Source organism: Globicephala melas, chromosome 5 (genome assembly GCF_963455315.2).
Source record: "Globicephala melas chromosome 5, mGloMel1.2, whole genome shotgun sequence".
Taxonomy (NCBI): domain Eukaryota; kingdom Metazoa; phylum Chordata; class Mammalia; order Artiodactyla; family Delphinidae; genus Globicephala; species Globicephala melas.
In genome coordinates, this window is record NC_083318.1 from 1,734,390 (window position 1) to 1,761,162 (window position 26,773).

Sequence of the window (26,773 nt, forward strand, 5' to 3'; positions counted from 1 at the left end):
AGCCCAGAAACAAACCCTTGCGTATATGGTCAGGTGATTTTTGACAAGGGTGCCAAGACCCTTCGATGGGGAAAAGACAGTCTTTTCAACAAATGGTGCTGGGAAAATTGGGTATCCACCTGCAAAAGAATGAAGTTGTACCCTTATCTAATACCATATGGAAAAGGGAACTCAAAGTGAATCAGGGACCTGCGTGGAAGACCTAAAAACGTGGAAGAACCTTAAACACATTACTCTAAGTGAAATAAGCCAGACACACAAAAAGACATCCTGTCTGATCCCACTCACCTGAGGTCCCTAGAGTAGGCAAATCCATAGAGACAGAGAGTAGGAGGGTGGGTGCCGGGGGCCAGGGGAGGCGGGCGGTTATTGTTTAACGGGGACTGCGTTTCACTTTTGCAAGATGAAGAGAGAGGGGATACCACTGAAATGGTTCAGATGGTTTATTTTAGGTTACACGTATTTTACAAGGAAAAAAAAGAAAGCATTCTCTGTCTTTTCACAGTGGAAAGCCATCCTCTTTCATTAAAGCAACCCAAAGGTGCATTCTTATTTTCATTCACCTGTCAAGGAACTACGATGCCATTAATACCAGTTAGGGAAATCGAGCAATTTTAGTTGCATCCAGAGGGTACCAGTCATTCTAGAATCCTTGGAATGGATGTCAGTCTCTTCTCATCAAGTAGCATTTTAGAAACTACGTAGTAATTCAAGACTGCAAAACGTTGCACATCTGGAAAATAATTAGCATTCACAAATACGTATGGCCATGGGGAGACAGTTGACAGCTTTGAAATCCGTTGTTCTTGTTTGCTTTTAAAGATTTATCCTTTGTTTGTTGTGTGACGCATATATAAGCCTACAGGTACCCAAATGTTCCACAAAATTAATCCCAGAGGCTGCGAAGAGAAGGTCAAAGAGGAGGTTTCTGTTGATTATATTTATCAAACAACTCTGTACTGAGCTCTGTAATAAGATAAAGAAATGATTACTTTTTCTAATGTTTAGCTCATTTTAAATCATTTTTAAAATTTGCAACAGTAATAGTTACTCACGAAAGAAAAATGTTTCTCCTGAAAACTGCAGACCCACGTTACGTAAAGGGAGAATTAGCACCAATATTGAATCTTCCCATTCAAAACTATGGTATATATCTCCTTTTTTAGGTTGTCTTTTATAGCCTATATTATGGTCTTATAGTTTGTACATTTCTTACTGAATTTATATGTAGGTGTTTCACAGTTTTAGGGACTATCACGAGTGGCATCTTAGATGGTGGAATACATTTTCTAAGGAGTTATTGCTGGTCCTTATAGGCGAGCTGAGTTCTGCTTTGTGTCCAGTCATCCCACCGTGTCATCATCTCTCAAATAGTTCTGGAATTGATTGCTTTGAGTTTTCTAGGAGACCATGACATCGTTTACAAATAATAATAGTTTTGTCTTATCCTCTTTATTAGCATTTGAACTTTGTGTTTTGTTTTTTCACTTCAGCTAGAATCTTCAAAGCGTCATGAGTAAGAGTGTTACTAGCAGCAGCATCCTTGTTCAGTTCCTGGCTTTTGTGGAACGCTTTGGAGGTTTCACATTAAGTCTGATGCTTGCCATACAAATTTTTGATACTTTTTAGCAAATTAAAGAGCCCTTCCCTGGCGGCGCAGTGGTTAAGTATCTGCCTGCCAATGCAGGGGACACAGGTTCGAGCCCCAGTCTGGGAAGATCCCACATGCCGCGGAGTAACTAAGCCCGTGCGCCACAACTGCTGAGCCCGCGTGCCACAACTACTGAAGCCCGTGCGTCTAGAGCCCGTGCTGTGCAACGAGAAGCCGCCGCAATGAGAAGTCTGCGCACCGAAACGAAGAGTAGCCCCTGCTCGCTGTAACTAGGAAAGCCTTTGTGCAGCAGTGAAGTCCCAATGCAGCTAAAAATAAATTAATTAATTAAAAAAAATTTTTTTAAAGCAGGAATAGACATTAAGTTTGTATGTTTTTTCTCTTTTTATGTGTTTTTGTATGAATTAGATTAGGCTTCCTAATTTTGAAACATCCTTGCATTCCTGGAATTAAACCCTACTAGATTATAATATATTATTCTTTAATCCATTATTAGGCATTTTATTTAGGATTTTTATATCTGTATTCTGAGGTATTACTGAGTTTTCATCTTTGAGGTCTTGTTTGTTTTATATAAAGGATAATTATGCTAATCTCATAGAATGAATTGAGAACTTTCCATGTTTTTCCAGTTTTTAGGAATAGTTCAACTTTCCTAATCTACAAAGGGTTTGCATAGACCCTACCATGAAACTCTGGGGCCTGGTTCATTTTTGCAGGGGAAGGAACAAGGACTCAGTATCTTTTACTGCCTTTTCAGTACACATTGTGTTCATGAACCTACTTCTTAAGTGAGTTTTACAAATTGATATTTGCCTGGGAAATTATCCACATCATTCATATAAAGGGGTGGGCTTAAGCTTGTGCTTACAGGGCAGCTGATGAAAATGGGTGCGTGATGGCTACAGGAGAATTCCCCTGCCTCTAACTTCGCACTGTAATGAGAGCACTTGCTCCCCTAAAAGGAGTGCCCCTGGCGTCCCAGCTGTGCCCACAGCCTGCCCTCTGAGCTGTCCAGCGTCGAGAGAGGCCAGGAGTCTAGACTGTTAGGTGAAATCTCAAAGGCTTTTTCACGTTGGCTCAGCTTGTAAAACACGTTGTGCAGGACCGACAAGATAGCCGCGAGCCACCTGTTGGCAGCTGCTCTTATATGTGGAAGGCGTGAATTGCACAGGGGTTTTCTCTTGTGGTTTTAGAAAATCTTTGTATGTGTCCGTGTCCCTTCTCACTCCCGCTATTTTTGTTGTTCCTTTTCTTCCCTTGTTCGGCCTGGGAGGAAGTTCAGAGAACCAACTTTTGGGTTTATTGATCACATTTACTTCTTGGTTTTCCAAATTTCAGCTTTTACCTTTAATTGCTTATCAGTTGATTTCTTGTTTAATTTTGTTTGGGCTTCTTCCATTGAACGCATACTTTTCAGGCTTTTTTTGTTGTTCTGTTCTCTCATAAACGCCACTAAACTGTACATTTTCTTCTGCGTCTTGGGCTCATCTTATAAAATTTGATGTGTGGGGCTTTCCTTGTCAGCTGTTTCTAAACAGACTGTAATTTCAACTTTGGTTTCTTCTCTGATACTTTTAAACTATTAAAAAATTTTAAGTGCATGAATTTGATTTTATTAAGTTACTCTTGTTTTATTTTGGAGGGTTTAACGGGCAGTTTTTTGTTTGTTTGTTTTAATTTGAAGATGTAATAGGCTATTTATTAGGTGGTCTGTGAGTCGAGCAGCATTCCGTCCAGCAGCTGGGAGCGCTGCTGGTTGTAGTATGTCCTTCCCTGTAGGACTGAATATACACCCTTTTCCGTTTTTTTTTTTCTTCTAATAATTTTGAAGATACGTATCCCATATCCTTTCAGTGGTTAATTTACAAGAATACATTTATATAAACACCAAGATTTAATCATTTCGTAGCCTCCTCCTTCAAATAAGGCAGTGCCTTGAGCCCATTCTTAATTCCCTATTCCCCTCAATTTCTTTTTAGTTGTGGGAAAATCTACGTTACTCAAAATTTACTACCTTAACCGTTTCTAAGTCTACAGTTCATTCATACTGAGTGCGCTCACATTGCTGTGACCGTCACCGCTGTTCAGCTCCAGAGCTCTCTCATCTTCACAAGCTGAAGCTCGTGCTTAAACAGCGGCCCCCGCCCCTCCCTGCGCAGCCCCTGGTGCCTGCTGTGGCGCTCAGGGCGACCTCCCCAGGGCTCACGCTTCACGTGCAGGGCCCCTCGCGGTTGTTCAGTGAACTGTGACTGTCCACTCACCGTATTGACAGATCCGCCTCTGATACGTTAATTTCTCTTTAAAATCTGAACTCCTCGCTGTGTTTTTCATGCAAGAAAAGTATTTGCGATGATTTTGAGCGAGTCACGTGAGGCGCTGAGATCGAGTATAAGGTAGCGTTTCTGTAGTGCTGTGGCTTCTGTCCGCAGACGCGGTCTCTTGTATGTATCGTTTTAAAAGTCTCCCCTTGAAAATGTCCGGGGTAGCTCTTGCTGGTACTAAGACTTTTTGTTTTTTACATCCCCCATGAATTAGATGACAATGAAAACCAAACAGCGCATGCTAACAGAAGACTGGGAGCTTTTTAAACAAAGGCGATTCATGGAAGAGCAGGTGAGGCTGTGGGCCGGAGGGGCGGTTCACAGGAATGGGAATTGCTCCCTGCGGGTGGACGGCTCCAAAAGACCGGCGCTTCAGCACCACACTGCATGTTCTGCTCACTGTGCGTGGCAGTGGTGTAAACTGGTTTTCCTTCCGACTTCCTTCTCTCCTGTATCCCTCAGGGGACACCCGCGTTTACAGAGCCACCCGCTCGGGCCACAGCCACCCCTGAGTCCCCACGGACTCCTCCTAGGCGGGTGGCGTGTCCCCAGTTTACTCGCCAGGGTGCATACAGTGAAGTCGCAGGGCTGAAACTTGGTGCGCGCCACGTGTGCCAGGGGCCATGCCTTCGCCGTGGCTGCTGGCGGCCCCAGCGCACCCCTTCCTCCAGCGGCTCTTCCCCCCACCCCTCTGCCTGCCGCTTTGGCAGAACTCGCGGGGGCTGCGGTGTGGTGGTCTCAGGGCATTGGACTTCACTGGGAAGCTTGCTTCCCGTGCATGTGCTGGCTTCTCTCCCAGTTAGTCTCCCTTGCCGGGCGTTCTCCCTTGGCCTTCCCTAGGTGTCGGTGGCCCCAGCCTCGCCCGCACGCGTGGTCTCCTCTGGGCTCCACAGGTAGACAGAGGGCAGCCGTGCTCCGCTCGCTTACCTGTGTGGCTTCTGTCCTGTCCCATGGCTCTTCTGGCCACCACCCATCCCATTGCCCAAGCCAGTCCACAGGCTCCTTCTCTAAAATCCAGAGGCTCGCCCGCTCGAGTGGAGGTTGAGGGGCCGCTTCCTAGGTGGTTCCCAGGTCCCCCCTCCTCCATGCTCCACTGGCGTCCTCTCCAGCTGGCCTTCCTCACTGCTGCGTTCCTTCCCACCCGCCCACTGCCGCCTTCGTGCTGACTGTCCAGCTTCCATCGTGCCTCATAAGCGTCTGTGTAACTCGTGGGCGCTGGGTGCCACAGCTCTGTGTGCACAGGCCCGATGGCGGGGAGGCTGTTCCCGAGACGCACCCCTGCTCAGCCCAGGCTCAGCGGCGGCCAAGGGTCTCGTGAGGGGATGCCCGGCTCAGTGCTCTTCGCTGGCCCGCACGCCCTCCTTGCCTCTGATGGGATCACCAGACTGCACCTGGGCCTTGCTGAGGCTTGGCACCTGCCGAGCAGCTCCCCCACCCCTCCAGCATGCTGAGCAGGTCTCCCAGGGCACCTTCTACGTCACGGTCTTCAAATTTGGTTTCTTGCCTGTCCCCTCTTCCAGAATGTAAGCTCCTTGAGGGCAGTGATTATCTCTATGTTCCCGGTACCTAGCAAGTACCAAGCCCACGGCAGATTCAGGGTAAAGGCTGGGTGTCTGCTGTGAGGGACGCTGCGGCGTGTTTGCTGGTGAGGAAGCCTGTTAGGGGTTACTGGTCCCTGGCCTGTGTCAGGGCCTCTCCCAGCCCCACGGCTGTGTGCCTCACACATCTGCGGCCCCTTTTCCTGGCCCTGCCCCACCTTAGGAAGCTGTGGTCATTGGTTCTGAGTGTGACACACACTACCACAATTACTGGAAAATATAAGCTCTGTCACGGGGCGGCGCGTCTTGTAAAACTAACCCGTTGTCTCGTGATTTCCTCCAGTTGACGAACAAGAAGGCCGTCGCTGGCGAGAACAGCTTCACGGACACCATGAGGCACGTGCTGTCGTCGCGACTGAGCATGCCCGACTGCCCCAACTGCAACTACAGGAGGAGGTGAGCCTGCGTGTACGCGCAGCGGGCCTGCGGGACCCTCGCTGACCCCACAGAGGGCCGGCACCAACCTCTAAAGAGCACGGTCTGCCCTTCTCTGTTGGCTGTCTCGGTAACTGTCCTTAATTCCCAATCAGATGTGCTTGCGATGACTGCAGCCTCTCACACATCCTCACTTGTGGTATCATGGACCCCCCCGTCACTGGCGACATCCACATTCACCAGCTACCACTCCAGGTGGACTCTGCTCCCGACTATCTCTCTGAGATGCGCCCACCTAGCGTGTCATCAGCAAGCTCAGGGTCAGGTTCCAGCTCTCCCATTACAGTTCAGCAACATCCCAGACTCATCCTCACAGACAATGGCTCTGCACCAACTTTGTAAGTCGTGACTTTGTCATAAGGTTTCAGAAATTTAACTAATCCAATGATGAGAAATAGAGACAGTAATGTCTGCAGAAGTATGGATAGCATTATAGTGCTTTTCAAGAAAAAGGACCCTTCATTCTTTTAAATAGATTTTAAAACATGGAATCAGTAAGCCCAAACTTTGACACTGTTTCATGACCTGCCTAAAAGAAGGTGAATGAATAACTGCAGTAAGGCAAACAAACACATGCTGGTCTGCAGGGAAGTGTTTCCCAGCGCCGGCCTGGCCCGCGCTCACTGAATCACGGGGGGCCAGCCCGCTGCTCATTCCGCCTCATCATCAGCCCAGCATCCATGCTTGTTCCATGTCTTGCTAAGAACTCAGATGATCACTTTAGCACGTGACTGAAAGGTTCTGTTCTCCGTGTTCCCACATTACCTAGAAGGATGTTTTGTACAAGCGAGGTGGCTGTGCAGCTGTCGCCAGTTCACAGGGAGGGGAGTGGGCCCATGTTTCTTCGGACTTGTGGCCGTGTCTCGTGTTGAGGCTACCTGCTCTAGCTTCTGGACAGGCTGCACGCGGGTATATGTTTGAAGAAATAAAACGTGCCTTCTGCATGTCACAGTGTGTGTGGGTGCCGGGAACCCTGTGGAGGGGGCCGGCCCCCCGGCCATGGCTCCCAGTGGACGGATGGTGCCCCGGATTTCTCAGACTTCTCGCTTCCCCCGTCTGGATTTCGCACGGTGACTCTGAGGCTTTCCTTCGGAGTCTTTCAATTCTCAATATGGATTTGGTCTCAAACACAGAAGAATAGTAAAGGGATTGGCCTGAGCACCCCGTGACTCCTTTCACTGAACTCAAGGTGCTTCGTAGCTGTAGAAGCCCTGTGCTCTCGGAGCCGGTGCAGAGTGTTGAGGGCTTCACAGCCAGCTGCCAGCTAGCTCATCACAGGAGCATCCCGCAGTTCAGCGTGTGCAGTCGAATAAGAACTTACATTGGAAGAGTTTGCCCCGCTCCTGTGTCCTGGCGGCTGGCGCCAGCCGTGGTCTCCCATGCTGCGTTGAGTGGCGGAGCCAGGGCCATGTGCGGATGCTCTGGGCATCTGGCCGCCAGCACCTTGTGATCCGTGTCTTCCCGGTAGACACTCTGTGATCCAGGGAGCTCCATGTGGCCGCTGGTTCGTGTTGTCTCTCGTGGTGCCGCTTCTAAGTTGGTGAAATAGAAGCGTGGCGGTTTAGTCGCTGGGCTGCAGTGCTGTCTGGACTTCACGGGTTCTGGGGGCGCCTCCATTGCATGGAGCACGTGGTTTAGTTCCTTCATCTCTGCACCTTGGCTTCCTCCTCTGGGTCGTGGTGATGCTAACACCTCAGGAGCAGGTGTGGGTGCAGCCCAGGGCAAAGCCTGCTGTTACCTCAGGTGCAGTGGGACCCCAGGAGGCCTGCTGGGCACTGTCCGTGCTTGCTGTGATGAGCTCCGGATGATAGCACATTGTAGTCTATTGACTCTTGTCTTCCTAAAAGTGGGAAAGAACCTGAGTTTGGCAATTCTGGACACTCTTCCCTAAAGCCAAAAGGTCTCCAGTTCTTAGGCTTGTTCCTTCTGGAGGCCATTGAGTGTTGAGGCTCCAGGCGGGCGCGGTGGCATGTTTGCGTGGGCCCGTGGGGTGTCCGTTTGCAGTCGTGCCTTGAACCGTGCACACTGAGCCAGGAGCTCTGCACCAGCTCTTTCCGTGTGCCGGAAGGTCATACGTCTTAAGTGGTCTTCATAGGCTCTAGCCTTGAAGTCTTCTTACTTCTTTTTGGTAGATATTCCATTTGCCCATCGCTTGGATGTCTTGCTAAAGCTGGTAATTAAGATTATGACTGGACTTGGCCACAGCTGGCCTTGTAGTGAAAAATCTTGTAGTATTTTGTCACATAAGTGCCTTTAATGTTTTGTTCAGCTGGCTGTGTCTGAAATTTTGGCGGTTATAAAAACAAACGGTGAAGACCTACGGTTGTTCTCCGTACCCCTTTAATTAGAATCAAAAATTGTGTCTGCTTGGAAATGGCGGAGAGAACAGTTGTACACCAGGGCACTTCAACTTGAATAGATGTGCAACATCAATTAATCTGATTAAATTTTGTGGTTTCCTTAATGTTTCTCCTTCTGGAGTCTTGTTTTCCGTTCTTCCAAACAGCACAAATGGTAATCTTCCAGGCGTTTCCTCGTGCGTTCAGGTTACGAGGAGATGCTGAGGGGCATGCGTGGCACTCAGTGCAGCACTCCTGTGAACGAGCGCGGTGTCTGCTTGGCGGGTGGTACGTTCGCTGTGCTCGCGGAGAGCGGCCCCCTGGTGACGTCTCTGCTCTCTCAGTTGTAGTGACGATGAAGATGTTGCGCCGTTGTCAGCTAAGTTTGCTGATATTTATCCGCTGAGTAACTATGATGATGCCGAGGTGGTGGCCAGCATGAATGGAATCCACGGTGAACTGAACGGTGGCGGGGAAAACATGGCCCTGAAGGACGAGGTATGGGCATGCGTCTTCATAGTGACAGTAAGTGACATCAGACGGTGTCTGGTGTGTCAGTTGCCTCCATTCTTCTGTTTCAAAAAGTGTAAATTACAAACGGTTGTTTTTAAAGTCCCCTCAGGTAAGCAGTACCAGCAGTAGTTCTTCAGAGGCTGATGACGAGGAGGCAGACGGCGAAAGTAGTGGGGAGCCGCCGGGAGCCCCGAAGGAAGACACAGCTCTAGGAGACGGGAGCCCTGGGAAGGAGGAAAGTAAAGTGGACAGTCCACCCCCGTCTTACTCAACTCAGCAGGTATGATTTTATTTTTTCGAACTTTGTTTTGCCAGAGGTCTCTTTTCTGCCTCTGGTTTCTCTAAACATGAGCGTTATTGAACACAGAATTATTTTATTTCGAAAAACTTCTGAAGATTAGGCCTGGAGAGAGTCGAGACATCCTTGCAAATAAGCAGACGTGACTCGCTCCCTCCCTTCAGTCCTGTTCCTCTTTCCTGAATCTGTGATCAGTGTCGTCTTGACTCTGTGGCACCGCAGAGTGGCTCCAGATATTTAAGTGTTGGGGAGGTTTTCTTGTCTGGGAAGCAAGGGAAGGGCTTTTTTTTAATAAAATGAAAGAGTGGAATGTTAAAATTTCAGAAGAGGTTGGTTTTGTAAGGGAGCTTTTCTTTCCTGATAGTGTCTGTTTTTCTGTTAGCCAGAGGTGCGGGTACCTTACCAGACTGTTATTTTTTCTTAGAGACTCAGAGTTTTATAATAGGCGCTCAAGCAGTTTTTAAATGAAAGGAAGAACAGATGAAGGTCCAGGCTGATTAAAACCATTTTAGTAGGTGGTGTAAATCTGCAGGAAAGGACACCAGAAGGTGTTACTACCCTGAGAAGTCTCGCTCCCACCTCCTTCCTCATCTACCGGCTGCAGCGCCTGCTCACCCCCAGCCCCCTAGTCCCAATACGTAACCAGTTTTACCTATTTAAAACTAGGTCCTTCCAGTGTTTATTTATGCAAATACAACTATTCTTCGCCTTTTCATGAAAAAGGCTTATACTAATGCACACTCTGCTCTCTTCCCTGCCTAGCAGTGTGTCCTGACCAGCTTCACCTGTACAGAGCGCACTTCCTCTTGCTCCGCTGCTGGTCTCTTTGTATTCCATCATGTGGACGTGTCATAGTTTCGTTTTGTTTTTCTTTTTAGTCCCTGCTGACGGACACTTGTGTTTGCTTCCGTTTGTTTCCCCATCATAAACTATTCAGTGAGTAACCTTACATATCTGACATTTTATACGTAGGCAGTTCTGTCCCTAGGAGCGGTCACCAGGAGTGGCCTTACCGGGTCAGCGTGATGCCTTCCCCTCCCCCTGGAAGAGTTTTGAGCTCTTGCCAGTCTGGTAGATGAGAAGTGGTAACCCCGTGAGGTTTCAGTTTTCATTCCATTTTTTATGGGCAAAGTTGAGCTCATTCTGTCATATATTGAGGGGCCGTTTGGGTTGCATTTCCTTCTCTGTCTTGTTTTTGAGTTTAATAATTCTTTGTGGGGACTTCCCTGGTGGTCCATTGGCTAAGACTCCACACTCCCGATGCAGGGGGCCCGGGTTCGATCCCTGGTCAGGGAACTAGATCCTGCATGCCTCAACGAAGTGTCCACACACTGCAACTAAAGATCCCGCATACTGAAACGAAGATCCTGCGTGCCACAACTAAGACCCAGCACCTCCAAATAAATAAATATTTTTTTAAAAAAGAGTTCTGTATATATTGGTGTATATTGGTACAAGTCATTTATCAAGTATGTGATCTACAAATATTTTCTTTTGGTCTGTGGTATGTCTTAGTATTTTTATGGTGTTTTTTGAAAAGCAGAAGTTATTAATTTTGATGCATTCCAGTTTATAAATTTTTTCTTTTATGAATCATGCTTTTGAAGTCATATCCAAGAAAATTTTACCTAATACAAAACTCTCGTTTCCTCTATAATATTTATAATTTTAGCTCTTACTTAGGTCTGTGGTCCATTTGACTCAGTTTTGCTTATGGTCTGAGGTTAGGGTCCAAATTCACCTTTTGCATATTTGGGTATCCAGTTGTCCCAGTACCATTTGTTGAAAGGGCCATCCTTTCCCCTGTTGAATTGCATTGGCTATTTATTGCAAATCAGTCGACTATAAATGTATGGGTTAATGTCTGTACTCAGGATCCTGTTCATTTGATCTCTGTGTCCTTAAACCCATACTCTACTTGACTGTTGCTTTACTGTAAGCTTGGAAATCGGGTAGGATCTGCCCTGCAGCTTGGTGGGCCTTTTTCAAAATTGTTTAGCCTTTTCAAAGTCTAAATGCATTCAAAATCTATGTGCATTTCCATATACATTTTATTTTTTGTTTTATTTATTATTATTTATTTATTTTTTTGCCATACTGCATGGCTTTGTGGGATCTTAGTTCCCCGACCAGGGATTGAACCTGGGCCACCACAGTGAAAGCACCGAGTCCTAACCACTGAACCACCAGGGAATTCCCTGTATACATTTTAGGAACAATTTGTTACCTTCTCCAAAAAGACCTGCTTGGATTTTGATAGAGGTTGCATTGAATTCTTGAATATTTGATAGAATTCATCAGCAAACTTCTCTGGGCCTAATCTTTTATTTGTGGGATGATAAGGATCAATTTTGGGAAAATACAGTCTTAACAAAATTGAATCTGTCAGTCAGTGACCATGCTGCTTCCATTTATTTAGGTCATCTTTAATTTCTCTCAGCGGTTTTTAAAAATTTCTAGTCTGTGGTTCTCGAACATGTTTCTTAAGTTTATTCTTAAGTATTAGATGTCTTTTGATTCTATAGTAAAGGTGTTTTCTAATTTCGATTTTCAATTGACTGTTGGTAATATATAGAAATACAATAGATTCTCATATATTGATCTTGAATTCTGCAGCTTTGCTAATAAACTTGTTTTAGAAGGGTTGAAGTTTTGTGGTGTTGTTTTTGGGGTTGGTTTTTTTTTTTTTTGGTAGATTACTTTGGACTTTATACATGCAAGATCATGTTGTCTGTGAATAAACAGTTTTACTTCTTCCTTTCCGATCTGGATTCTTTTAATTCCCTACTCTTGCCTTATTGAGCTAGCTAGAACCTCCAGTACAGTGTTGAGTAGAAGTGGTGCAAGCAGATGTCTTTGCTTATTCCCAGTCTTAGGGGGAAAGCATTCAGTCTTTGACCAGTAAAGTATGATGCTAGCCGTAGGTTTTTCATAGATGTCCTTTGTCAAGTTGAGGAAATTCTGTTCTACTCCTAGTTTTTTGGGAGTTTTATCATGAACATGCTTTGGGTTTTTCATATGCCTTCTCTGCATCTGTTGAGACCCTGTGGTTTTCATCCTTTATTCTGTTACCGTGGTGTATCTCATCAAGTGATTTTCGTATATTAAACCAACCTTGTGTTCCTGGGATAAATTCCACTTGCTCATGGCATAGTCCCTTTTTCATATGTTGCTTGATTGGTTATTTTGTTAGGGTTTTTGCATCTGTGCTAATAAAAGATACTGGTCTATAGTTGTCCATCCTTACGATGTCTTTGTCTGGCTTTGGTATCAGGGTGATACCTGCCTCATAGAATGAGTTGGGAATTGTTTGTTCTGCATATATTTTCTGAAGGAATTTGTCTAAGATTGAGATTTCTTAAATATTTGATAGAATTCACAAGTGAAATCCCATGAGCCTGGTCTCTTTTTGTGGGAAATTTTGTAATTACTAATTCAAATTTTGTTTACTTACTACAGGTCTATTCAGATTTTCTGTTTCTTCTTGGGATGAGTTTAATAATTTGTGTCTTTTTAGGAATTTATCCATTTCATCTAAATTGTCTAATTTGATATCATATGGTTGTTTATTATACTCTCTTTTAATTCTGTAGAGTCTGTAGTAATGTTAATTCCTGATTTGGGTAATTTTGTTTACTCCTTTTTAACCCCCTCAGTCAGTCTGGCTATAGGTTTGTCCATTTTTGTAAATAACCAGTTTTTGGTTTTGTTACTTTTCTCTGTTTGTCTCTTTTCTCTTTCATTGATTTCTGTTCTGATCTCCATTATTTCTTTCTATATTCTTTGGGTTTGGTTTGTTCTGTTTCTAGCTGGTTGAATCTAAAGCTTAGATTACTGATTTTAGAGCTTCCAAATTTATTGAGACTTGTTTTATGGCCTAACATGTGGTCTGTCCTAGAGGTGCACTTGAAAATAATTTGTATTCTGCCCCTATTAGGTGGAGCGGCCTGTAAATGAAAGTTGGGTCAAGTTGATTGATAGCGTTAGTCAAGTCTTCTATATCCTTCCTGATTTTCTATCTAGTTCTGAAAATTTTTGAGAGAGACATATTGAAGTCTTCAAGTATGCCTTTTAGGTTGTCTATTCCTTTTTCAAATCTGCCAGTTTTTGTTTCGTGCATTTTGGGGCAGTGTTGTTGAATGTGTATCCACGTAATTATTGTTCTATCTCCCTAACATATTGGCCCTTTTGTCATTATGAACTGTTTCCCTGCTAATACTTCTTATCTTAGACTATTTTGTCTAATATTAATACTCCACCTGTCTTCGGAGTACTGTTATGTTATATATTTTTTCAGCTCTTAATTTCAGCTTCTTTCTGTCTTTGAGTCTAAAATTTGCCTTCCAGTCTTTTAGTTTGGTCTCATATTTTTATCCTGTCCATCAGTCCTTGCCTTTTGTTTGAAATGAGTCATTTACATTTAATGTAATTATTGACAATATTTACATTTGCCATTTTGCTGGTTATTTCTGTAGGTCTCATGTTTTTTGTACCTCTGTCCCTCCTTTACTTCCTTTTTTCATATCAAAGAAAATTTTAGTGTACCATTTTAATTCTGCTATTTATTCTTGAGTTACGTTTTTTTGTTTGTTTGTTTTAAAGTTTAATTTTTTAAGGAGTGTGGGGAGTTGGGAACAGGAAGAGCCCTGGGCAAGAAGGCTAGACCCCTTCTGTTCTCACCTGAAAGTTCTAGCAGATTTGCATGAGTAAACGCTTCTCAATTTGTTATTTTCCTTTGGTTGATTTCCAGAGCCTCAAAACGATTGCCTTTGACAATTGTGTTCAGTTTTACACTTGTTTTGAGGGAGAAGAGTCACCGACTGCTTCATTCCACCTTAGCCGGAAGTCCCATCTCTGGTGCATTTTGAAGAATCTCTGTGTAACCGTCCGTTAAGCAGTGTGAGCCCGGCGGAGCATGGCACTCACTGGTGGTCTTGTTGTCCTTGGTCCCAGCTCCCTCTCTCCGCTCTGCCGTCTTGCCAGTCCCCTTGCCCCTGCTCAGACAGGCGCGGGATGCAGATGGATGTGGCTGCTGCCTCAGCAGACACCCAGCTGGGGGGAGGTGCGCACCCCCTTCTCTTTTCAGGTCTCTTCAGTCCCAGTCCTGGGGGCCCTCGTTTACCTCACAAGGAGGGACCCGTCAACCTGGGGTGTCAGGACGGGCCCTGCTGCCTTTGTATCTGCCGTGTGACTGGCTCTAATTCAGTCCGTACAATTCTTTGTTTCCCTAAATACTCATTTACTAAATACTTCTTTTTTCTTTCCCTTTAGGCAGAGCAAGCTCCAAACACTTGTGAATGTCACGTCTGTAAACAAGAGGCGTCTGGATTGACGCCGTCGGCAGTGACCGCTGGAGCCCTTCCTCCTGGCCACCAGTTCCTGAGCCCCGAGAAGCCCACACACCCCGCTCTGCATCTTTACCCCCACATCCATGGACATGTGCCCTTGCACGCCGTCCCACACCTGCCTCGCCCTCTCATCCACCCCACCTTGTACACAGCGCCCCCCTTCACACACAGTAAGGTAAGTCAGGGCAGAAAGGGCTGGAAAGCTCACCCGTCACGCAGACCTTGAGGGGTACATGTTGAAACAAACGGAAACCCATAAGTTGGCAGCTTGTGTAGGACAGCATCCGCGCTTGATTGGAGGGTCTGTAAATGTTTCCTTTTACCGTAATACCTTAAACTCAGAATTTTCAACCTTTACACTTGTAAAAACAATCATGAAAGTCATGGTTTATTCCTCCAGAATTAACTAGTACGTGAAGAGTTTTTCAGATGGTGCCGGGGTGACGGGTTGTGCTCGGGGACCTTCCACACAGGGCTTCTCCTCACCCAGAGAGCAGGTCAGTTCTCTACCCGCAGCTTTTGGAGGCCTGGCTCTTTTTCTCAGTGTGGTGGGTAAAATAATTTGAATGTGACATGAGTCCTCTAACACTGGCTGGGCTCTACAGGGTCTAAAATGAGTGTCCTCTAAGCACGAGACTGAGGACTTTTATGTAGAAAGGAACAAGCTTGAAGGCGGGACCCTGGGTGCCATGCGGTGCGAGCCCGTGTGCCGGGCAGGTGATGAGTGGGAGGGGCTGGGGGCAGACCGGGAGGCCTGGCCAGGAGAGTCGTGAGGGGCTGGGACAGTGTGATTTGCGTGCATTCCTTCTCCGAGAACCTCAGGTTTATGTTCAGTATCTTAGACTTTGCAGTGAGATTTGCAGGTTAGTTTCGTTCTTTGTGCCTCTCTAGCTATTTTGAACTTACCTTTATTGACTCTTATCGCGAATTTTTATTTTTTGGTCACTTACTCTGCCTCGTGTTATTAGTTCTAGTCAGTCAAAAGTAGAATTTTCCCCAAGCTTTACTGATAACGTTACTTAAAGCAGTGATTCTCCACTGGGAGAGAAAGGGAGGACGTGGCCTGAAAGGGGCTTTCTCAAGAAGGCCACACGTTGCCATAGCTGGGGAGGGGCACAGGCGAGAGATTATAACCACTGGTTTATAACAGAGTGTAATCAGCTTGTCATGTTCTCTTATGATAGGTGCTTGGTGACCACTCACATTTATGCTTAAATTTTATTAGATTGAATTGCTCAATTTGAACACTTAATGATACCTTTGTTAATGGGGTGATTTTAAGTAGCATTATTCAGGTATGTATTCAAGGCCAGGCTATTTTCATGGTCTCCCTGATCCACAGCCCTTGCCCTCTGGGTGAACGTATGAGTTCGGGAAGCTGTTGGCTCCCCGTTCTTACCTGAATAGAGCTCCAGTTTCTAGTCCCTAGGGAACGACCCAGAGAAAAGAGTATAGAATGGTCTCTCATACTTTCTTGCTGGTGGAAGCTGTTCAAGAATTAGTTCTTAAAAATCTTCAAGTAAAGTAGTGAAATTGATTATCCCCAAAGGCTATTGGGACCTCTAGTTAAAACTGATTTCCGCCCCGCCCCGAATTTTGGCCTTTTCTCAGGACGTTGTAAGTAGTCTATAGAAGGTAAAGGGGAAGGAGAACATTTCGGGGGAGCATCATCTGTATCGAGATCTATTTATTTGATACGTTAAACTGTAATCCAGTAGATAGATGTGAAAGATTCGTGGCTGGAAAGGCAAATGTGGAGGACAAGCTGTTAAGCTGTATTTCAGCCAGTTTAGTATTAATGTCAAGATTATTCAAATACATTTAAAATACACTAGTTGGATGCCATTTTTATTTGGAAAACTGAGATGCATTTGACAGAATACTTCATTTGTACCTGGTATAAAAATGTTTGCTTTGGGCTTCCCTGGTGGCGCAGTGGTTGAGAGTCCGCCTGCCGATGCAGGGGACGCGGGTTCGTGCCCCGGTCCGGGAAGATCCCACATGCCGCGGAGCGGCTGCGCCCGTGAGCCATGGCCGCTGAGCCTGCGTGTCCGGAGCCTGAGCTCCGCAACGGGAGAGGCCACAACAGTGAGAGGCCCACGTACTGCAAAAAACAAACAAAAAAAAAATGTTTGCTTTTCTAAACAATCTTACGTTGTCACTAAACCAGGTTTTGCAAAGTTGGTTTGTGTTATTGGAGTTAGTTTGACTAACCTGAGTACTGTGGCTGCGTCTACACCTAAATGCGTCGTGTGTTCCCAGCCCCGTAGGAGATGGTAGAGAAGAAATGTGCTGTATTAGGAGGACACAGACTCACCCTCAGCTCCGTCAGAGCAGGTTTCTCAGAGAGGCCAGCACGGCTCAGCGCGATGGTCCACACACAGTTGGGAGGAGGGAGGTGTTGCTGAGTGTGGCGGGCACCGTCCCCATTGAGGCTCTTCTGACCTGCTGGTGTTTCTGTGTTGTCAGGGCCTTTAGAAATTTCTGGTCTGGTGAAATGACAGCTGTCGCCTTGAAGACTTTATGTCACTGTAGTTGTAATTCTTCTAATTCATACTTTTGCCATCGTGGGCAAATATATTTAAGACCTAAAATGCTTGGAATGAGCAGTGTTAAAATTTTATTTTCCTGAAATTAGAAAAACTTGAAGACTATTTCTGTTTTCAGATGTCTTCATACCAATGATACATTTCATTTGTGTGTTCACATGTGTTATTTGAAAGTTAAAAGTAGTTGCAGGAGGTAAATATAGTGATGAAATACTAGAGAAAAAATTAAAATTGTAAGTGATAGGGAATTTAATTTCCAAATATTTGGGAATTCTCTAGCTATCTTTCTGTTACTGATTTCTACTTTAATTACATTCTGGTCTGAGAGCAGACACTGTACTTCTGTTCTTCCAAATTTGTTAGTGCGCTTTGTGGCCCAGAATGTGGTCTCCTTGGTGAATGCTCCATGTTCCTTCAGAGGAACGTGTAATCTGCTGGTTTTGGATGAAGTAGCAGTTGATTGATGGTGCTGTTGAGCTCGGGTGTGTCCTTACTGATCCCTCCCTGCTGGATCTCCCCATTTCTGATGGGGGAAGGTTGAGGTCTGCAGCTGTAATAGTGGATCCACCTGTTTCTCCTGGCAGCTCTGTCGGGCTTTGCCTCGTGTAGTTTGATGCTCTTCTGTTAGGTGCTCACATGTTTAGGATTGTTACGTGTTCATGCAGAGCTGACCCCTTATTATTAAGTAATGGCCCTCTTTATCCCAGATAACTTTCCTCGCTCTGCAGTCGGCTCCGTCTGCAGTTAGTGTAGCTCCACCGGCTTTCTTTTTTTTTTTTTTAACATCTTTATTGGGGTATAATTGCTTTACAATGGTGTGTTAGTTTCTGCTTTATAACAAAGTGAATCAGTTATACATATGTTCCCATATCTCTTCCCTCTTGCGTCTCCCTCCCTCCCACCCTCCCTATCCCACCCCTCCAGGCGGTCACAAAGCACCGAGCTGATCTCCCTGTGCTATGCGGCTGCTTCCCACTAGCTATCTACCTTACGTTTGTTAGTGTGTATATGTCCATGACTCTCTCTCGCCCTGTCACAGCTCACCCTTCCCCCTCCCCATATCCTCAAGTCCGTTCTCCAGTAGGTCTGTGTCTTTATTCCTGTCTTACGTTCTTCATGACATTTTTTTTCTTAAATTCCATATGTATGTGTTAGCATACGGTATTTGTCTTTTTCTTTCTGACTTACTTCACTCTGTATGACAGACTCTAGGTCTATCCACCTCATTACAAATAGCTCAACTTCGTTTCTTTTTATGGCTGAGTAATATTCCATTGTATATATGTGCCACATCTTCTTTATCCATTCATCCGATGATGGGCACTTAGGTTGTTTCCATCACCGGGCTATTGTAAATAGAGCTGCAATGAACATTTTGGTACATGACTCTTTTTGAATTTTGGTTTTCTCAGGGTATATGCCCAGTAGTGGGATTGCTGGGTCGTATGGTAGTTCTATTTGTAGTTTTTTAAGGAACCTCCATACTGTTCTCCATAGTGGCTGAACCAATTCACATTCCCACCAGCAGTGCAAGAGGATTCCCTTCTCTCCACACCCTCTCCAGCATTTATTGTTTCTAGAGTGTTTGATGATGGCCATTCCACCATCTTTCGATTAGTGTTCCATGGTGTATCTCTCCCCACCCACCACTTACAGTAGGTTTCTCGTAGACAGGTATCCTTGGATCTTGGGGTTTTTGGGAGGGGGGAAGGTTCTTGTTGTTTAATATACTCTGATAATCTCTGTATTTTCATTGGTGTATTTAGACCATTCACTTTTAAAGTGATTCTTTTACGTGTTTGGATTAATAACAACCATGTTTGTAACTGTTTTCTATTTGTTATCAGAGGCTTCTTTTTCTGCCTTCTCCACTTTTTTTTTTTTTTTTTTCTGGCGGTACGCGGGCCTCTCGCTGTTGTGGCCTCTCCCGTTGCGGAGCACAGGCTCCGGACGCGCAGGCTCAGCGGCCATGGCTCACGGGCCCAGCCGCTCCGCGGCATGTGGGATCTTCCTGGACCGGGGCACGAACCCGTGTCCCCTGCATTGGCAGGCGGACTCTCAACCACTGCGCCACCAGGGAAGCCCTGCCTTCTCCACTTGTAATTGAGCATTTTCTGATTCCATTTTATCTCTTCTCTTAGATATTAATTATGCCTTTCTTTCAACTTTAGCAGTTGTATTAGAACATACGTTTTAACTCATCTAAGTCCCTGTTCAGAGACCACCATTGTGCTTTCTGTGTAGCATAGGTACTTGTTAACAGATGATTCCCAATTCCTCCCTCCCATCCCTTGTGACATTGCTGTCATTATTTTCATTTATCCATATATTAACCACCTAGTACACTGTTATTATTACTTCAAACAAAGTTATTTTTTAGATCAATTAATAATAAGAAAAATAAGAGATTTTATTTTACTTGTATTTATTCCTTCTCCATTGCTCTCCCTTTCTTTATGTAGATCCAAATTTCTGAGCTATATTATTTTCCTTCTGCCTGAAGAGAATCTTTTAACATTTCTCGCAGGGCAGGTCTGCTGGAGATGAGTTCCCTCAGTTTTTGTTTGTCTGAGGAAGTCATTATTTCTCCTTCACTTTTGAAGGATAATTTCGCTGGATACAGAATTTTAGGTTGGTGGGTTTTTTTCTTCTTTGAACACTTAAAACACAGTTAACTCCACGCTTCTTGCTTGCATGGTTTTAAATGAGATGTCCTCTGTGATTGTGTTCCTCGTTCTGTAGGTACAGGGGTTTCTCCCCCCGCCCAACCCCACCCCCTTAGGCTGCTTTCAAGCTTTTCTCGTTGTCTTTGGTTTTCTGCAGCTTGAATGTGATATGCCCTGGTGTGGGTTTTGCAGGCATCTGTTCTGTTTGGTGTCCTCCGCGCTTCCTGGGTCTGTGGTTTGGTGCCTGTTGTGAGTTTGGGACGTGCTTGGCTGTTCGTCCTTCGGATGTCCCTCCTGCCTGTTCCGCCTCCTTCCAGACTCCAGGCACCACACTGAAATGGCTGCTGAAATTGCGCCACAGCTCTTGGACATTTTGTTCTACTTTTTTGGTCATTGTTGGTGGTGGTTTTTTGGGGGGTTCTGTTTGTTTGTTTAAATTCTTGTTTCTCTTTGCATTTCAGTTTGAAAAGTTTCTCCTGACCTATCTTGAAGCTCATTGATTCTTTTCTTGGCTGTGTCCAGTCTACCAATTCTTAGTTTCTCTTACAGTGTTTTTTATTTCTGGCATTTCTTTTTGATTCTTTCTTAGAATCTCTCTGCCCACATTACCCATTTGTTCGTGCATGTTGTGTACCTTTCCCGTCAGAGCCCTCAGCGTGTGAGTAACTTTAAATCCCCCGTCTGATGATTCTCAGCCATTTTATCTTGTTTGTATTCCCTCTTAACCGCTCTGCTGTCTCTCCCTGCACCTCTGGTTAGACCTTCTCATCCTGCACGTCACACCTGATGGTCTCTCTGTACCTGAAATCGTCTCTCAGTCTGTTCTGGGAACTTCTTTTGGATCAGTCTTCCAGTTAAGTGGTTCTCTATAATTGGGTCTAACGTGCCCCTTAAGTTTGAGTTTTTAATCCCACCTGTAATTCTTATTTCTAAGCTTTAATTTATTTATTTTTCAAATGTGTTAGAAACTTTTTATATTCTCTTGTTCCTTGATCACTTTTTCTTTCATCTTTCCTCTCTTTAAGCATTTTACACACAGTTATTCTGTGTTTGAATGAAACCTTGAGGACCTAAATCTGTTTTTATCATGAGATCATGTTTTGTTGAGCAGGTGCTGAATAGGGGACGCTTCCTCAAGAGAGGGTTCGCATTTGCTGGTGCAAAGGTGCCAGCAGGGAGCTGACCCTCTGGGACCCTCCAGCTCCCCTTGTCTCCAGCTCTCCTTCCTCCCGTGGGACCACAGACCCATCCCCTCCTCACGGTGACGATGGCGCACACGTCCCCAGGGCAGCCATCCCTTCCCGCCCCTCCACTGGGTCCTGTTTTTCTTGCCATGTTCTTGTCAGTTCTTTGTGGACCGTTTCCCTTGCTTTCTCCGTAGCTCAGCCCTTTGTTACAAAAGTGCTTGGTGCCAGTTATCTGGGACGTCAAGCGAAGCGTCCCCCCTCACTGGACCACGCCCGCCTGGGAGGGAGAACTTGCGGCCTTGGAGACGAGCGCATGGGCCACACCTCCTGCTCCCCAGCAGAGCAGGCTCCCCTGCTGCGCGTGGCCCGGGAGCGGTGCTCGAGGCTTCCAGCTTTAAGTCCTGTGTCTTTTCCATCTGGAGAATGTGTTGTGAAGCAGTTGCCCCATTAGGGAGGGCCTGGAGCTGAAGGTGGACACATGTCTTGAAGTCTCCACGGGAGCATAAGGGTTATTTGGAAATGGTCAGTGAGTTCAGTGCATTGAGTGGAGCCTGGTGACGTGACTCCCACGTGGCTGTGGGCCTGTGAACCTGTCACCTCCTCACCGGGTTACTTGTGTACAACCACTGCAGAAGTATCTCATAAAGTTAAACGTGGTACAAGTGTAAGATCAATTGGAATTCGACGGAGAAAAATGCTGTGTGGAAAATAGGGACATAAATAGATTGCCATCTGGGGGTCATGTTGTGACCTGTGATCTGCGTTTTATTTCAGAGGCAGAGTTCAGTTCTTCTGACGCTAAGAAACAGCGAAACAGAGGTGGGGCTCTTGCCTCTTCTCCTCTGGCAGGAGTACTGAAGAGCCTCTGAGAAGAAGTGCAGAGTAGAGGGGTCGTCACTCTCTTGTTTGCTGGGATATAAGTGGACCCTTTTGTTTGCACGCTGGGCGTCAGCGGCCTCTCCCGCCGTGCTCAGTGGCTCAGCCTTGTGCTCTCTCGGCTCCGTGCTCATGGCATCTGGGATGACATCTGGGTGTGAGACGGGCTGGGTCTTAGGTTCCTGCATAAACGCAGAGGCATGCGTGGTGAGGGCATCAGTTAGTGTGTGTGTCGGAGCTTCCACTGAAAGCAAAATTTTGCTTTCCCGTGAGTCAGTTTTGTCTCAAAGAGGAGAACAATTGAGAACTTCTGTTAATTGAAGCCATGTGGATTTGTGTAAAGATTGAAAGCAGTGTTCCAACTTAATAGCGTTAGCCACATGTTGAGAGGCTGATTTGGTGCTTAAGTCATTAGTGTTTTTTATGGAGGCCTGGCCCCAGAATGGTCTGGGTGACAGGTGCCTGTTCTTTCCCTGAAGGAAACCCGTAGCTATGGAAGTTAGTAGGCGTCTTGTGCAGAAGCATTCGTACAAATACAGCTTGCTTGTTACAGACCCCTGCTCCCTTTGCTCTCTACAGCTGGGCCTCCTGTTTTGAGTAGACAGGCTTCTGAAGAAGTGTGTGAGTCAGATGTATAGAATCGCTGACTTATGTCTCCAGCATAACAGTTCCATGGCTACATCCCCTTATTCCGCCAAGTTAAATTCTGCCCATTTATTGAACATCCGGTATGTGCCAGGCCCTGTGCTACATGCTAGAAAAATAAAACTGGTTAGTCCTTGTGCTTGTTTTCAGAGACCTCGCGGTCTAAAGAGAAGACAAAAACACAGTCAGTCAAATTTGAAAACTCAAAATACTATGACGTACCTTAATAGGAATTGTAGATGCGGAGTAGGAAAGTAACACTGAAGGAGAACTCCCCGAGCCTGTGGGGTGGGTTTGCAGAGAGGTCATGCTCGGGTATCCAGAGTGCTGAAGGGTGAGCAAAGGCTCTCTGGAAAGACGCAGGCGGCGGCTCCCGGCGGTCAGCCAGGCTTTCTCCGGGAGGAAGGAGCCAGCAACGCTTGGCCGTGCCCAGAGGGTCTCCGAAGTTCTTGAGTAGCTTCCGAGCCCTCAACGTGCTTCTGCTGTTCCGAGCTGCTTCTCAGAGCTGACGTGGTGAGCAAGCGGCTGCTTCCCACCTGTCAGGTATGTCTGCCCTTAGCAGAAGGTCTTCAAGACTAAGAAACCTTCTTCCATTTGATCGTTAGTTTTCATCCGTCCCTTCTCAGCAAAGCAGCTCTTAGTTTGTCAGTTCTTTGTGGAAACTGACATCTGTTGAAATACAGGTTTCTTGTCCTCGCCCTTTGCCCCTGGGGCTGCTCCGCCAGAACAACTGGTCCAGGCTTCTGCTTTGGTCCTGGGCGTCCAGTCTAGCCCTGTTTCTTCCCACTTTCAAATCCTGAGTCCGCTCCAGCCTCACCCTCCACCTTCATCTCTCTGAGCCCGTTCAGCAGGTGCGCTAAGCTGCTCAGCGGCCTGAGCTGAGGGAGGGAAGCGGGGGCGGGGGTGGGGTGGGGGCCTGGCTCGTGTCTAGGGAGACCCACCTTAGCACTTGGGAAATGCCTCCTTTGGGCCCGGCCATATGCTAAACCCTTGACATGCACTGTCTGGTTTAATTCTTACCGCGTCCCCTGGAGGTAGGTATTTCCAAATTACAGATGAGAAAACTAAAGCACAAAAAGATTGAGTAATTTGCCTGAGGTCACACAGCTAGTAAAGGGCGGGCTGGCCCTGAACACCCTCAGACTGGGCAGCCCGGAAGTCCAGCTCCGTCACTGGCCACGCCTCCCAGGGGTGGAGCCAGAGGCAGCAGCTCTGACCTGAGCACAGTCTCAGCTCAGACGTGGCCGGCCTGGAGCTCCCAAACCCTCCCCTTCCTCCCCACCTGCCCCGCCAGCGCTCCAGCCCTCCCCGGCCCCTTACTAACTGCTCTCTGCGTCATCCTTGCCCCTCTGGCTCCTTCACCAGGTTGCCACAGATCCATGTTTCTAATCAGCTGACCAGACCGTCTCACCCTGCTGCGTAGAAACCTCTGTGGCTTCCCAGCCCCTTCAGGACGGAAGTCACACGGGGTTGTCTCTGCTGTGGCCCCTGCAGCCCGTCAGGTGGTGGCACACTTGTCCCTGGACATTGGCCATCCCCGTGCTCTGACCCTTCCCTTCGACCCTCTGCCCAGCCAGGCCCTCAGGGTTCTGCCAGACCATCACCGCCCTGGGAATCATCCCCAAACCCTCCCACTTGAGCTCACAGCACTCACTGCTCATTCCTGTGTCCTCAGGGACGCTCCCAGCACAGACCTGTAGCTCGTCTGGGTGGGCCTGGGCACACACCTGCAGAGGGAAGGCCGTGTGCTGCATCAGCGAGATGCTGGGGGCGGCAGGGCCAGGATCCAGGCGGCCCCATCCCCTTGCAGTTTATGTAACTCGAGGCAAGGCAGACGTTAAACCAATAGGTTAAAGATAAGTCTTGAATTATGACTGTGGTAAGTGCTGAGAGGGAAAACTGATGGACTTTAGTGTGTTTGATGGGAAGGCCCCCCGTGGTCTGGGTGCTGGGTGGTGAGAGCAAAGGCAGTGATGACTTCTCCAAGGACGTGACATCTAGGCTGTGGCCAGTAGGATAAATGCAAGTCAGCAAGGTCTGAGCTGAGATTAGGACCTCCTAGAAAGTGGACACAGTGTGGGCCAAGTTGTGGGTCAAGAAGTAGCTTGGAGTTTGAGGACCAAGGAAAGACCCGTGTGTCCAGGGGCTTCGTGATCAGGAAGGACGGGGGCGGCCGGCCACGTTCAGGACTTTGGGTTTTACGTCAGAGCAGTGGGAGACCAGTGGCACAGCCGGAGTGTGGGAGTGACGCCCTCCTACTCACATTCCATGAGCCCACTCTGGCTGCGGTGGGGAAGACTGTTGCGAGTATGGGGGGCGGGGGCAGGGGGACCAAGGGGAGGGACGGCCCAGGACGTGTGCAGGGAGCAGCTGACGGCCAGTCACCCCATAAATGTGTGGACCCAGCGCCCTCCCTTGGCACCTTCAGACAAGGGTCTTCCCCTCCCCGCCCCGGGGAGGGTGGTTTAGAGCTCAATGTAGAATCCATCTTTTCTTCACACTTACACTGCACTTTGTCCAAGTGTGAGGGAACAGCGTAAGAGCTGACCATTTTTATGAGTGATTCCAAAGTTGACTTTGCGGCCAGCAGGGGCTACTCTTCCTTGCGGTGCACGGTGATTTTTAAAATGTCAGATGAGAAGAAGCCACAGGAACAGATCTCATGCAAATGGGCCTCATTTAAAATGAGACTAGGGGGCTTCCCTGGTGGTGCAGTGGTTGGGAATCCGCCTACCGATGCAGGGGACACGGGTTCCATCCCTGGCCCGGGAAGATCCCACATGCTGCGGAGCAACTAAGCCCGTGCGCCACAACTACTGAGCCCACTCTAGAGCCCACGAGCCACAACTACTGAGCACACACGCCTAGAGCCCGTGCTCTGCAACAAGAGAAGCCACTGCGATGAGAAGCCCGAGCACTGCAACGAAGAGTAGCCCCTGCTCGCCGCAACTAGAGAAAGCCCGCGCGCAGCAAGGAAGACCCAAGGCAGCCAAAAATAAAAACAAATAAATAAATTTATTTAAAAAAATAAAATAAAATGTGACTAGGGAGGAATGTGAGAAGTCACCGAGTTGTCTAAAGTTTGTCTGATACATTCCTTGAGCATCAGTTGCTTTTAAAATCTACCTCTGGTTCAGATTTGCCCCGTCACGTACAGCCTCATAAATACTCAAGTAAGCCTCTGCAAGACGTGCTCCCGGGACACCTGCTCACGGCAGGCGCGTCCCACAGGGTTTCAGTAATGACTTGTCTGTTTGTAGTTTAACTACTTAGGTAAATAGAATATTAATTTTGATATATGATTAGAACATTTTTTTTTGTAGGCTTTACCGCCAGCACCTGTTCAGAATCACACAAATAAACATCAGGTATTCAATGCATCTCTTCAAGACCATATTTATCCGAGCTGTTTTGGGAATACTCCAGAGTGGAATAGTTCTAAATTTATAAGTCTTTGGGGATCAGAAGTGATGAATGATAAGAACTGGAATCCTGGCACTTTCTTGCCAGATACAATTTCTGGTAAGGAACTCATTAAAACTTTCTTAAAGTTTAAAATGATCTGTGCTGAGTGGATTGCCCTCTCTGTTGCTGCAGTTCCCCAGTAGGGGCCCGGGCTGCTGCTTCCCCTCACCTCCACCTCTAGCAGGAGGCCCCTTGGCCCCTTCAGGCTGCTCCAGCCACCCATGTCTGCCGCCAGGAGCGGAGCAAGGCTCTGGGCTTGGCGGCCCGTTGCCGGCACAGGAGCCGGACGGGCCTCGGACACTGGGTCTTTCCCGCCCCAGGGCTGCTGAGCGTCTTGGCTCCAGGGTGCAGTGTTGGGCCTTTGGTTCTTGAGCACTGGTGACCAGCAGACCTCGACCCGGTGCAGCAGGGTGGTGTGGCTTGAATGCTATGACTTACGTTCCTTTTCTCTCTTTCTGCACTGACCCTACATGGGACCTGTCCCCTCTAACAAGCACCTTCCTCCTTGCGGCCTCAACTGCTGAGGTGCAGCTGTTTCTTCAGTGGCAGGGCAGGGCACGCCTGAAGAGGGGTTGGTACCTCTGCCTCATCTCTGTCTTCACGTGGTCAGAGCCCCTGGTGGTCCCACACCCTCGCCCCTGCATGTGCTCAGAACAGCAAGCTAGACTTGACATCTGGTCTGTGCTTAGAAAGGGTTTCTAACTGTGTGACCTTGGGCAAGTTGCTTAGCCTCTCTGAGCCTCAGTTTCTTCATCTTCAGGATAGGAATGATAGTACTAAGCTCAGAAAGTATTTTAAGACATTAAATAACTTTTGGAAAGCACCTAGCACAGGAATTGGCACATAGTAGGTGCTCAATAAATTTTTCTTCTGAGATGAAAACTAGTTGACTAGTGTCATCCCATTGGAATCCTAACT

General features: G+C 47.0%; 1 protein-coding gene across 3 annotated transcripts in view; it reads left to right on the plus strand.

Annotated features, from left to right (window-relative positions):
• FAM193A (family with sequence similarity 193 member A) overlaps nt 1–26,773 on the plus strand; it is a 173,043-nt gene that overhangs the window by 118,913 nt on the left and 27,357 nt on the right. For 2 of the 3 annotated variants that reach the window (XM_030876723.2, XM_030876726.2), the window contains exons 8-14: nt 4,151–4,228; nt 5,818–5,930; nt 6,065–6,307; nt 8,653–8,806; nt 8,922–9,101; nt 14,391–14,642; nt 25,714–25,912. In XM_030876723.2, the coding sequence (XP_030732583.1) occupies nt 4,151–4,228; nt 5,818–5,930; nt 6,065–6,307; nt 8,653–8,806; nt 8,922–9,101; nt 14,391–14,642; nt 25,714–25,912 (1,219 nt within the window). The remainder of the gene's footprint in view (nt 1–4,150; nt 4,229–5,817; nt 5,931–6,064; nt 6,308–8,652; nt 8,807–8,921; nt 9,102–14,390; nt 14,643–25,713; nt 25,913–26,773) is intronic. The other variant, XM_060298893.1, reaches the window with a different exon arrangement.